Source organism: Periplaneta americana, chromosome 6, assembly GCF_040183065.1.
Source record: "Periplaneta americana isolate PAMFEO1 chromosome 6, P.americana_PAMFEO1_priV1, whole genome shotgun sequence".
In the NCBI taxonomy this organism is placed as follows: domain Eukaryota; kingdom Metazoa; phylum Arthropoda; class Insecta; order Blattodea; family Blattidae; genus Periplaneta; species Periplaneta americana.
Window position 1 is genome coordinate 41035289 of NC_091122.1, and position 14330 is coordinate 41049618.

A 14330-nucleotide genomic window follows, 5' to 3' on the forward strand; every position below is an offset into this window, starting at 1 on the left:
AAACTAAGAAATACAGAAAAAATTATGGTCTTCAAATGGCTTTAGGCTTTGCCACTTCTCCCTTACATTGGTAACATTGTACATCCCTATCACCACGGCATGGCACATCCTCAGGTTGCAGATAGAGGAGATGGCCTCCAGATATGGAGGGTAGCTGCGAATGTATTGAATAAGCATTGTGGACACTCGATAAGGGGTGGTCCTCCAGCTTGGGGGTTGGGCAAAGGGCAAACAACCCATCACCGTAAAAAACAGCTTGTTACAAATCCATACAATAAGCCTTGGAATGGGACTGATTCTCTGGCACGTCCACAGCAAAGGAATAAGGTTATGAGATTTGGTACTTGAAATGTAGCTAGCCATGGTACGGAGCGAGGGGAGGAGAACTACGGTGACAGAGCGGAGCAGAGAGAGCAAGGGAAGCATCGAGAAACGGATTTCTCTCGAAGGTTCTGAAAGCCATGCGAATGGAAGATTCCAGAACATGTGATGTAATAAATAACACCGTGAGTCAGTCAGTCTTCAAGTCTTGTCTTGGACAGCAGCGAGCAAGGGGGATCTGAGTTCGACGTGTAGTGAACTTGAGTGAGTCCGTAACTGTGGCAGTATCCAGGCGAGTGCGACACATCCAGGGAACCTGGGTTCGACGTGCATTGAACTTGAACAGTGAGCTAGAAGAATTAGCCAAGGCAAGTGAACTGTGAACTGACAGTTTTGTTCTGCACGTAGTGCATTGTGAACATTAATTGAAATTAGGAGTACATTGTTGTTCTCAATAATACACGTGTATTGCCATTGTCGTCGTGTGGAGTGCAATAACGACTATTGTGTTGCTGTGGTGAGTGGAATACCCATTGTTGTAGGGTGAATTATTAAGAAATAAAAGTCACATTGTTGTCGGGTGTGAAGTGGTTAAAGCAGAATAAAAGTTACAATATTAAAATGGATTTGAGCTAGGTGGGGTATGATGATAGAGACTGGATTAATCTTGCACAGCATAGGGACCGATAGCGGGCTTATGTGAGGGCGGCTATGAACCTGCGGGTTCCTTAGAAGTTAGAAGCCGTTTTGTTTGCATATATAATTATTATATTCATCCATGCCGCTTGTAAGTATGTAATCGAAATTAAAAGATATCGACTTATTTTCTACTTTACATCGACTTTTAAAGGCAAGAAATTGTGGTCCAATCCCGAGTGTTGTTTAAGAAATTAGTAGTCCAATAGAAATACAACGTTCTTGTATATTGACCAATGGTGTACACTACAATCCTGCAAATCAAAACGGCTGTGACGGAAACGGACCGAAATTCAACGTACATTTGACATGGAAATGCGTGCATTTATTTGTAAATGCTGGACATCATTTTTCGTCCTGCTGCGACAATACATAACCTATAATTAACGTACCACGGACGTTAACTTTGGCTATATGAAACCATCAGAAGAAATGTCAAGAAATGAAATGAAGTGAAGTGAAAATTTTCATAACTGTCGGAAGTACATTTCAAAGTGAATCTTCGGAGGATTAATGGTGCAACAGTAAGGTAATTTGTGTTTTGATTTGGGCACTTGTTGACAGTAACGTTATGATACATTAATATGTATCAGGGCCATCGTGGTTCACAAATTTATTTCATTTGCAGGAGACTCGGGCAACTGTACTTTAAAAAAATGTATCATATAGGCTATCCAGATATAATTTATTATGATTGGCTATTCATTTCAGGGTATTGTCATACATTTTGGTGAAACTAACGCTGAAGTAGTTTCAGTGATTTCGGAAGTGAAAATCCTTGAATTGGTGAGGGTTTTTTTTTGTCTAGATGCAGTTGATCGTATATGCATTTCATAACAAAAGTATAAACTAACCAAACCTACCCTGTTACAGATTGTAGTTGATGGTATATATGCAAGTCATAACCAAAGCATAAACTAACCAAACCTACCCTGGGATTCCTATATGCAAGGTGTAGCTATAAGCGGAGTACGAAGGGAACAATCTCAGCGCTAGTTTAGCCTAAGTTTTATTTACTTCATGGATAAATTTAATTTTTCAGTTTGGGTTGAGTGAAGTTTGACTCATTTACATAACAAGACTGAAAAATGGAGCCATCTAAAGAACCTATTAGCGTTCGTATTGCTCGTCTGAATAGTTTACTTCTGGGACGTGTGGGTACTGGCAATGTACTCGCCAAGAAGCATCGTCTTGGAAGAGAAGGATTGATGGATGCACTCATAGTTCTTTATGATGAGTGCAATAATGACACACTGAAAAAGGACAGGAACATCGCCTTATTTGTTGAAAAATGTATGTGTATTTCGACATTATTATTTGCAGGTATATGTGTTTTGAAATATGAATCAATTTACAGGTTGTATAAGTTAACTACCTACCGTTTTTCACTTTCAGACCGCAGTTTAGTTTCAGAGTTGCGTTGTTTACGAGTTAATATTTCAGACTTCGAAGTAAAGAAAGTTATTGGACGTGGTCATTTTGGTGAGGTTCAAGTTGTACGTGAGAAACAAACTGGAGATGTGTATGCAATGAAAACCCTGAGGAAGTCAGATACTTTAAGTCAGCAGGCTGTGAGTATTGTAGCTTATTTTTCCTTGTCATTTGACATTCTTATGAATACTTGTTGAAATTATTATTAACGTTATAATGTAGCTAATTATATCAAAGCATTTTAAGATGTGTATGTGATCTTTCAGGGAAAGTTCGCTACAACATGCAGTTACGCATAATTACTGATGAAATGGAATTAACTAAACAGAATATCATTGTTAATCCTTAAATTGTGTTACAGAAACATAACACTGGAGTTGCTAATGAATTACAGATACTTTTTCTAGCCCAGGAGAATCTTTAAATGTAGAAAAATGTGAAGTACAAGATCCTTTCTCTAAATTAGTATTTGAAAATTTGGGAACTGCATTTGTAGACATTTCTGTAAGTTATTTATCCTTTGTCATCATTGTTCATTACCACTGATAATAGGGCTCCTGTTCGGAAGAAGCTATCCTCTCATCGAATCCACTTTATCTTGTCATTCAGATGTTGCCATTATTTAATGACTTATTTTTTTCCATTTTATACCTAGGCTGCATTTTATGAAGAGGAACGAGACATTATGGCTCATGCTTCTTCTCCTTGGATCACGACACTACAATATGCTTTTCAGGATATGCACAATTTATATCTTGTGATGGAATTCCATCCAGGTGGTGATTTATTAGCATTGCTAGATAGGTTTGATGGTTTGCTGGAAGAAGATACAGCTAGGTGAGTAAGATATCAATGTTTTTCTTTTGTCGGCTGTTCTTTTAAATTATTATTTCTTTTAAATTATTTATAGGTACTGCACTAGATTCTATTGAGCATGTCTTTGATGTATTTTCTTCTCTGTTTTTCTTTCTTGCCAAGTATTTTCCCCACTAATATTTATACAACAGAAAGGCGTGTCCATAAGAAGTTCATAACCATGAAACCTAAATTCACTGTGAAAGAACATTAAAAGGACGTTCAAGAAGCTATATACAGTACTTCAAATCACATGACTGCCATTAAATTTTCATGTAAAGCCTATCCCAGCAAAAAATCAATCACATCCCAAAAATTAAATTAACAAATAAAAAAATAAGTAACCATTGAAATATATACTTCATACATCAGAGTTTTATTTACCTTTGATTCTATTGTTTTCATGTTTAATTTCACATCTTTTAAAGGCATTCAAATGAATATGTTATTTGCGTTTGAAGATAGTCAAATAATATACACTTTTCAATATGGCATCATCCCTTAATATTGTTTAGATACAAATTCTGAAGTGGTATGCTATGAAAGAACAAATCTTCATCTATAAAATGTCATAGATTATTCTGATTAATTGCAACATTACACATTCAAGTAGGGCCTAACCCTAACCATTGAACAATTCACCATTACTCTTCCCCCTTCATTCAGATCAGAAGAGACACTTGTGAGACGTAATTCATCATTCCTGGATGATGATGATTGATTACTAACAGATGAATTTTGATATGGGTGAGAAATGGCCAGTAAATTTTTCCTGTAATCTTGTTACTCAGACTGGATGGTTTTACATTTTATAAATCTACGACCTAAACCTCCTAGGTTCAATTTATTTGGGAAGGAAGCTCCTCTTCATAATCATCATCACCGCTATAATTCTTCACGATTCCGAGACCAGATGGTCCATTTTGGTACACAAAATGAAAGGAAGCTATGCTAAGAATTCTATCTATAGTTCTCAGTTCTAATGGCAAGTATAGAAACCACTTGGTGACAAAAGACAAGTATTTAAATATATTTAATAGCGTATTTGCTGCATCTACCTGTGTGTTTATAATACTTAGACATGCATGGAAATATACTGTGTTTTATGAAGTATATATATTTTAGACAGGTATTGTAAAAAAAAGTAGACTTCTGTATTTAGAAACCATTCATATTTTACAACCTGGGGCTATTTCACCATTAAACTTTGCAACTTCGCAACATTCCACTTTTCAACTTTTGAAAAATGAAAGAAAAGTCTCTTTGTTCCTCTATGAATTAGAGACTGCTTCGGACTTTTCATTTCATTCTGCAAGGTGTTTACATATCAATAATCATTACAGCTCTGTGCTGTTGAACCTCATTCCCTAGCCAATGAAGATACATGAGTAGTAAGTCATTGTTTTTTTAGATGAAAGAGATAAACTTCTTGGTTTTTGTTTTAGAGTAGGCCCATTTCTTTCAAGAACATAATTTACATGAGTTGACGTAATTCAAAGACATTCACAGAATTGAGACAAACTTAGGTTATGGAAATACAGAATTGAGAAAAACTTAGGTTATGGAAATGTATTCTTTTGGGGGGGGGGGGGGGAGTGGTGGTGTTGGTCACTTGAATCACTTAATTTAATATTAAAATTTCTCTTCTTATCATATTTCTTCTCTAAATTATTTTGAATCCAAAGCAAAAATATATTCAGTATAATGAATTTAATCTTATTGGCAGAGAGACTTGTTTCTTTGCAAAAAATTCCATTCACTTTTCAGCATATGACCACAGTCTACTATATACAGTCGCGAAGCTCAATACGTAGTAAATATGCAAACATTAGATAGTTGCTCACCACTAGGATCGCTAATATCGCCTCATTACAGGCAATGCAAAATAGTACCGTCACAGTCTATTGTTTCTAGCATCCTCAAAACTCAAGCTTCGTGACTGTATATAGTAGGCTGTGATATGACTTTACATATTTTAGAATGATTGTAATCGTGGAACAAAAGTAATAATATATTTGAAAAAGTTTCTTGTACTTTTCCTTTTCATTTTGGGAACCAGTTTTGAAAAGTGATAGTGGAACAGAAACTGCAATTGAAAGTGCGAACTGCAACGTGAAAAGTTGAATGGTGGAAAAGGTCACTGGTATTCAGTTTGATATTAATTAGATTTGTGAAATTCAGATTTTGAATTTCTTCCATTGGTGCGAAATTTGTATTAACTTCATATGTAGATATATATGTATGCTCAACACTTGTTTTATTGCAGATTCTACTTAGCAGAGTTGGTGCTTGCCATTCGCAGTCTTCATATGATGGGATATGTGCACAGGGATATAAAACCTGACAATATACTCATAGATCGTTGTGGACACCTCAAGCTTGCAGATTTCGGTTCAGCTGCAAAATTAACTGCTGCAGGAGTTGTAACGAGTCAAATGCCAGTGGGCACACCGGAGTACATAGCACCTGAAGTTCTTGAATCCATGGAAGCATCTTTAGGAAACAACAAACGAAAAATTCAAAGTGCCTATGGGGTTAGTTACATCACAGTTGTTGGGCAATGATTACACGTAATACTTAAGGGCAGTGCTTTCCCTCCCCCCCCCAGAATGCACCGGAATGGTGTTCCGGCATCTTTTTATTATATTTTTCATCACGGAACCAACAAATGTGTTAGTAATTACGGTTTTTCTCTAAACTGGAGAATTAGCACAGTAGATTTGAACCGTGCCATTACGGTTACGACCAAATTTAACTAAATACACAATGTTGCCAACATAAGAACATGACTTTGGTCTGTGGTGTTGTTAGATGGAGAAATTTGTTTCTTTTCCTCTCTACCTCCTTCGTGCTGAACATTACTGAGAGATAGCACCACTGTTACTTTCATCTATTTGAATTATGTTTCCTTGGACCACCAATTTGTTTGGACGACATTTCTACATAGAAGATTAAGACAGATCTTACATGTGATCTCCAGTTACTAACAGTATGGTCATCAAAATTGTGTGTCCATTTTATCTCGAACTAAAATCTCTTGCATTTTTTTTTTTGTTTCATCATGGCCAAATGGATTTATCTCTTCGGTATCGATGTTTCTAGTTGATGGCCTTTATGACAGTTTTTGTTTCGTAATATTGATAAACAGTAATATAATTAAAGCAGGGAATAATTTCATGGCTCCTAAAAGTTTTTTTTTTTTTTTTTTTTTCGTAAAAGGCTAGGTATTTTCTCTAGGCCACAAATAAAACTTCAACGCGGTCATAATTACGCTTAACGCTTTGGCGAACATTGACTGGATATTTACTTTCCGTTATTTAAATGATGTTCCGTGAAGCACACCATTTTTCCCTTTATTTCGTTGTTATCTTACTACATATGTGTTTTCTTTTAGTGCATTTAAAACATCGTCGTTGTACTGCATAAACCTTGCATTTGACTAATGGAGTCATTTATTTAAGAATATAGTCGCGAATTTTACTACCACTATTTCGGTTGTCTTTTGTTTGACACGGCTCGGTATGGCCCGGTGACTAGTGGCCAGCAAGTAACGTCGATTATAGACATTGCTCTACCGTGCATATTATCCAGTTGTTCCCGTTTTTTAACATAATTTTTTTTTGAACACCGGTTAAGCCTTTAAAGTTTTAAAATTGGACAAAAAGGAGATTAAAAACTACAAGATTTCCGTGCACTGAATAGCAATCATCTCCCCATCTTTTATAATACATTCTACACAGAGTTCCAGCACCTTTTTCTCCGGAGGAAATGCACTGCTTAAGGGTATATTTCATATGCAAAATATTGCACTTTCCATAGCTGTTATGTTTGTATTGATACAGTAATTCTTAGGTTAATACTTGCTGGAGTAGTGTAAAAATTATGATTTCTTCGACACATTATATTCTAATACTGCCTTGGGTAAGAAATTCCAAATATGTGATTGTTTGTCTTCACTTGCAATCAACAGATGACTTATGTGTGATCATTTATAATAATAATTGAACTAATTTATTCGATATTTTTCTGTGTGCTGAAAGAATCTTGTTTGCCACATGCTAAATAAAAATATTTCCAAGAGTTACATAATTGATATTTAATACTATAACACTTACCTATATTTTAAGTCACTATTGGCTATTATAATAGCTATTAACAATAAACACGCATGAAAGTGATTATCATGTCATATTCTGTAGATAATAATTATTTTTATCCTACAATAATGTTTTAAGTTTAGTGTTTATCCAAGTGGTTTAGTGTGTATATATGTGGACATGTTGCCTGCAGATGGATATAATTCTATTACACACTTGTTTCAATGTATACTGGAGTATCTTAATTGAAAGGTGGCATTTCTACCAGTAGTGATGCATTGTTGCTTGGTAGGTGATGTCTGGCTGTGATAGAGCACTATTCAAAAACTCTTTCAGTTTAATCATACTAAAAAATGCGAGATTGTGGCATATTTGATTAATTTTTTATTTCTGTTCTGATATAAAATAATACATTTAATATCGAATATAGGCACATCTGCATTTGTAGCTTTAACACTGAATGCTCAAGTCACTGTTGGCAGTGTTATGATCCGCTCACACTTATGTGTCATGCTGCAGCATATTCATGCATTGAAATGAGAGGCTGCAGAGTGATGCAGTGTGGCATATCAGAATCAGAAGTTGTTGAGTAGACGCTCAGGTTTTTTCGTTTGGGGCTGAATTGTTGACATAACAGCTTTCTTTTTATATAACTTACCTGTGCATCTTAACTTCTTTATAGGTTAGGAATTAAAATAGATTGTGAAAACTGATTAATTTGATGTGGAAATATCCATTTCTTTATGGCAAAAGCCACAAATATTACTGATTAACTTTACAACTCCTTTAGCATGTTAACTTTTTAGGAAATTACCTGGCTGACTAGTTTCGAAGCGTTCACTACATCATATCGCACTCATCGGACGAATCACATGGATCGCAAAAAAACAATCTTTGCTGTAACTGTTATGTAACCGCATTCACTACATCGTATCGCATGCATCGCCTCTCGGCAAATCCGTCCACGTTTCTCGGATGAGCAACTTTTCCGATGCGTGCGATCATGGCCTTTTTTAATAAATCAATTTTAATTGGTCAACTGTTACTATTATGTTGTGCCATGTTCAGTGTCGCACCAAAATGGCAGATTGAAAACTTATTTCGCTTGTAGAAAACTGTGAAGAATTATATAATTTGAGGCATTCCATTACAGTAATCAAGTCGTTTCTTACATATATATTATGTAACCAATATCTCTTTCGTTTCTTCCTCTTCAATTAAGACTCATGAAGCAATTACAAATTCTTATTCACTAACAGTCATAATTAATAGACCTAACCTCAACTCCCCTGTTTTCAGCAATGTCAATATCGTACGACGTCATCTTTTAAACAGCTGATTGGGAATCTGATGAGGTAGAGCTGTTACAGTGAATGCACTGCAATTAAAATATCCGTTGCGTGCGTTTCGTATGAGTAGTGCGATATGATGTAGTGAACGCTTACCTTTATTCTTCATTGTCCAAGCCAAAGTATAGAACAATGAAGACACGATATTATTGTAATGACAACTTAGTGATAATACCTGGAAGGAAAGTGGTAACACATTAGGAAACATTATAGGTGAGAAAATAGTTTTAATCCACTTTGTTTAGTCATGCCTTGCCGCTTTGCACTACATTACTCTAATGGGAGCAGACTAGAAAAAATGTTAGTGCAGCTTGACATGCTGTGATGCATAAATGTGAGTGGGCCATAATTGTTTAGAGTGACTATGTATTTTTGCAATACTACTTGTAATTTAATTTGGCAGGTCGAATGTGATTATTGGTCATTGGGGATTGTTGCTTATGAAATGGTAATGGGAATAACGCCATTCTCTGGTAACCAGCTGACAGCCACTTACTACAACATTATGAACCACAAGTCGAGCCTTCAGTTTTCTGAAGAGTATGATGCCTCACAGTCATTTCGAGATTTGGTGAAAGGACTCTTGGACGATGCTACGTCACGTCTTGGTCACGAACAGCTGATGAAGCACACTTTCTTTTCCAGCATCGATTGGAATACATTACGAGAAGGTGATAACTAGTTTAAAATAATATGTATTTATAAAATTGAAAGTATGGCTCTTGAAATAAAAAAAGACTACTTTACACAGGAGGTTAGGTTTTCGCATATTTTCACTGAAAAACACATTTTCAACATCTTTCTCTCAAATTTTCGCAAAGCATTTTCGTCATCCTTATTTAATGTTCACGATTCTGTTGAATATGATACAAGTCTTGTTAATGTTTTATATAATTTGAGTTTAGTTAATAATTTTGATTTTAATAAATTAAAATGTGCAAAAAATGCTTCGTTTGCTGTTATTATTCCATTATTTATTCCGTTATTTTTTTCTTGGATAAGATTGTAACAATGGCTAAAATGTAGTCATATTTAAACTATAATTATATTAATAGACATAAAAATGTACTTAAGTTACAGTATATAAATTATCGTTTGTTAAATGTCTGATAGAATGATAACTACTTCTATTTACCTTAAGAACGAGTATATGAGAGTTCCAATATAAAATAATTAGAATTATAAATGAAAGTTATAGAAATATGGTTTGCTTTATTCGCATTACTTTTTCTATATTTGTTTACCGATACATAATTTGTATTAATATTAGTATTACTGCATGGCATTACTGTGATTGTAATTTTTCGTTAAAATTATTTTGTTCCTATTTTCAGCTGTTCCACCATTTGTTCCAATTGTGAATGGTGTTGATGATACATCAAATTTTGTCGAGTTTGAACATGAGCCACCAACTCTGTCGATAGAAAACTTCAAGACTAAGAAAGGATTCTGTGGCAACAACTTGCCTTTCCTAGGGTTTACATATGTTCAAGATGAGATGACTTCAACGTAAGTATGAACTATATTATTTATTTTCGATAAACTTTGTTTACATTCCAAATGACAGATTTTTTAAAATCTGTTGGAGATAACTGCATGTTTGATATTAATAATCTTTGTAAGAAATAAGAGCGTGGATGTGTGCATAATTCTTACATATTGGAATATACAACGTTAGGAAAAGTTGGTGTCTTTTATAGGATTCCGGCAATTCAAATAATACCATAGCATAGCTGCTAAGAGTTCCCATGTTGAATGGATGAGGTCGTTGTACCTAGTCAGAAAGAGTGAGATTCAGGAAAAATTGAGACAATTTTCGTGTACGAGGCGCATCCAGAAAGTAAGTTTCCCGATTTTTTCCCCTTAAAAGTAAATGTCATTAGCCGTGTCAATTGCACATGCATAACAGATCTATGACGTGTCAATCATATGCCAGCCGGACAGGTCCCGCCTGGTGCCAGTAGCGTGGCAGCAGTGGTCCGAAATGGAAGCTCTTATTCCTTCTCCAGCCGCCTGTGAAGTTCGGTCAGTGATAAAGTTCTTTAATGCACAAAGCATTGTGCCAATTGAAATTCATCGGCAGCTCTGTCAGGTCTGTGGGCCGAACATCATGAGTAAGCAGATGGTGCGTCGCTGGTGTAGGCAGTTTTCCGAAGGTCGTCAAAGTGTGCATGATGAAGAGCGCAGTGGGCGACCGTCCCTCATCAATGATAATCGTGTTGAGCTGGTGCGGCAGTGCATCATGGAGAACCGTCGCTTCACGATTACGGAGCTGAGCAGCCATTTTCCGCAGATATCGCGATCCTTGTTGCATGAGATTGTCACTAAGCACCTGCTGTTCAAAAAAGTGTGTGCCAGGTGGGTGCCGAAAAACCTGACATCCGAACACAAAATGCAACGTTTAGGAGCAGCACTGACATTTCTGCAACGGTATCACAATGATGGCGACGAATTCCTCGACAGGATCGTCACGGGCGATGAGACTTGGATTTCGCACTTCACCCCAGAAACGAAGCAGCAGTCAATGGATTGGTGGCATAGTGGATCTCCGGTCAGGACGAAATTCAAACAGACGCTGTCGGTACGGAAAGTGATGTGCATGGTGTTCCAGGACAGGAAGGGCATTCTGCTCATTGACTTCCTTCCAAGAGGTGAAACAGTGAACGCTGACCATTACTGTGAAACACTGCGAAAATTGCGACGTGCCATTCAAAACAAGAGGCGTGGAATTATTGCAGGTGTTGTGGTCCTCCATGACAATGCTCGTCCACATGCGGCTCGGCGCACAGCAGCTGTTTTGACGGAATTTGGCTGGGAGTTGTTTCATCACTCACCCTACAGTCCTGATCTTGCTCCCAGCGATTTTCACGTTTTCTTGCACCTCAAGAAATTCCTGTCCTCCAGTGAGCGTTTTGGCAACGACGAAGAGCTAAAGACGTCTGTCACACGCTGGTTCCATTCACAGGCGGCAGAGTTCTACGACAGAGGGATACAAAAGTTGATCCCACGGTACGACAAGCGTCTCAATCATGATTGTGGCTATGTTGAAAAATAGCTGAAACATTGCTTTACCTGTTGTCAATAAATGTTTTCCTGAATGTGTGTGTTCCTTTTTTTTTTTTAAATAGGGAAACTTACTTTCTGGATGCGCCTCGTATATATCTATTTTTAATATTACCATTAGCAAAGCACAATATTTTTATAATTTAGTTTATTTCTTATATATAACTTTTAGCAATTCTATGAAAAATAATATCAACACAATAAACAGATTGTAAGTGCTTGTATTCAAAGATTATCCTGAAAGGTAATGTTTGGAATTCATCAAACTGTGCCTTCGATGTTGGATCCAGTAGCATATTATGTTAATTTTCAGGCGCACAGAGAAAACAAGCATGTCTCCTAAGAAGAAAAATGATGATCTGAATGAGAGTTTGCTGAATCAGAAGAAAGAGATTGAGAACTTGCAGAGAAAAATTCATCAGTTAGAGAGTGATGAAAAGTAAGTGAAGTTATTAGCTATGATGATGTCTGTTGAACATTTTAGGTCATGCAAAGGCTCTTAATTAAGGCACTTTTTCTAATGTGGGTCAATTATTTTGTTTAAGTAATGATTAAAGGCAGAGTTTTGAAAAGGCAAGGAGATATGAAATTTCTTACTGATGTGTTAATTCTATTAAGTATTGATACTAAAACTTTGTGTTGTACTAGTAGACTATATTGTAAAACTCTTCTGTATATATTTCAACTAGACTGTGACTATAATTAAGATTTTATAGTACTACTAAGATTTTTTTTTTTTTCTTTTTTCTTTTGACATGTTCCTATTCTAGTTGTGAAGTGAAGTGAAAATGGCAAGTTGTAGCCGATTTAAGTGAACACCATATTTTAACGTTTTGGTGGCTTCTTCATTCACACACAACCCCCAGAATGTCTGGAGGACCACACCTGCTGTTGGTCGACTGGTCCATTGGACCTAGCTGGGAGATCTTGTTGATCACCAGCTTTTCCTCCTTAAGCCACTGAAATACTGAAACAGTTGTCTTTAGAGACAATTAATATTAGGTACCCTCTACAAAACTGGCTTCATTTATACACAGACGGATCCTTGATCTCCAGAGAACAAGGTGCCAGTGCAGGTGTTACGTGCTGTCTCTTCTCACTTTATAGATCTCTTGGATATGGAACAACAAGTTTTGATGGTGAAATCATTGCAATAAGTGAAAGTCTTAGGAATCTTCTATGCCACATCAATAAATTTAGGAATGCAGTTATATTGTCAGACTCCAAAACAACTATTCTATCAATAGTCTCTAGACACACACCTTCATCTCAAACAGCAGAAATAACTAAAATGCTCTCTCAATTAATATCACTCAATAAAAGAATTGTATTGCAGTGGATACCATCCCATTGTGGAATCCTGGGAAACGAGAATGCAGATGCTTTAGCAAAGAAGGGCAGCACTTCTACTTGCAGACCTGTTACTAAATCTACGTGTTACTCTGTGAACAGATTTATTAAATCTACATACTTAGACTTCAACAAACAAAATTTGATAACACAATCCCAAGGGAAAAAATGGAACTCTCTGCATCAAAATCCACAGTTAATACCCGATTTACCACGAAAATCGTCTGTAGCTGCATTTAGATTGGCAACAGGCCATGATTGTTTGGCCAAACATCTGCATAGAATTGGAATATATCAGTCCCCTAACTGTCCATTGTGCAACTCAAACCAAGAAATGGATTCGGAACATCTCAAAATCTGTGCTTCAGTGGCTGGTCATGATAATATCTTTGAAAAATATTGGAGTGCAAGAGGTCAAATGACTTTATTGTCAAACGCCTGGCATTAGAAAACAACAAAACAAGAACAACATATTCTAGTTGTGAAGCAATGTACGAATACCATGAAATGTAAATAAATACAATACAATATGAGAAGTTAAATGTGAATCTATATCAATTGATATTGGTTTAATGAACGACTAAATTATGGTGGGGGGGGGGGGAGTTTTCGTTATATTCTTTCAAGAGACGTATATAAAAGTAATTCATTGGATATGTTGTCTGTTTGTACTGCATATAAGTAGTGATTGGAAGCAGTTGAATAAATATTCTATAAGCACTGCTTTTGTATTATCTTTTAATATGGTCGAATGTAAAATAGTTATTCATTTTAAATTGTTAAATTTCACTGTAGAAATAAATATTGCTTACGTTTTCAGGATTAGAGAGGTTGAAACATTGGAGAAGAAGCTTGAACAACAGACCCATAAATACGAACTTTTAACAGTAGATAAGGAAGAGTTAGAACGTCAGTGTGAAAAATTAAAGAATGAACGACTGGTATGTGTATATGTTGTTATTGTCTTATTGTATTTTAATTTTGAATGAATATTCTCTGCATGCCGATTTAATACTGAGAAAGATTAATATATTTTGGAAATATCTTTAATATAATATATTTGGCAGTGTAAATGTGTTCTTCAGCAATAAGTCTATATGATATAGTCCCGTCGCTCTAATTTCCGGCAGCCAATGACGTAGCAGATCGGCTACATTTAAACGTGTGC

General features: G+C 36.0%; 1 protein-coding gene across 3 annotated transcripts in view; it reads left to right on the top strand.

Moving 5' to 3' along the window:
- The first annotated feature begins 1309 nt into the window (after positions 1-1309).
- The window catches only part of sti (sticky), an 82175-nt gene continuing 69154 nt past the window's right edge, over positions 1310-14330 (top strand). For all 3 annotated transcript variants that reach the window (XM_069827989.1, XM_069827991.1, XM_069827990.1), the window contains exons 1-9: positions 1310-1546; positions 2060-2310; positions 2413-2588; positions 3104-3285; positions 5570-5837; positions 9153-9420; positions 10084-10258; positions 12126-12251; positions 13983-14103. In XM_069827989.1, coding sequence (XP_069684090.1) covers positions 2106-2310; positions 2413-2588; positions 3104-3285; positions 5570-5837; positions 9153-9420; positions 10084-10258; positions 12126-12251; positions 13983-14103 — 1521 coding nt within the window. In that variant the 5' untranslated portion in view covers positions 1310-1546; positions 2060-2105. The remainder of the gene's footprint in view (positions 1547-2059; positions 2311-2412; positions 2589-3103; positions 3286-5569; positions 5838-9152; positions 9421-10083; positions 10259-12125; positions 12252-13982; positions 14104-14330) is intronic.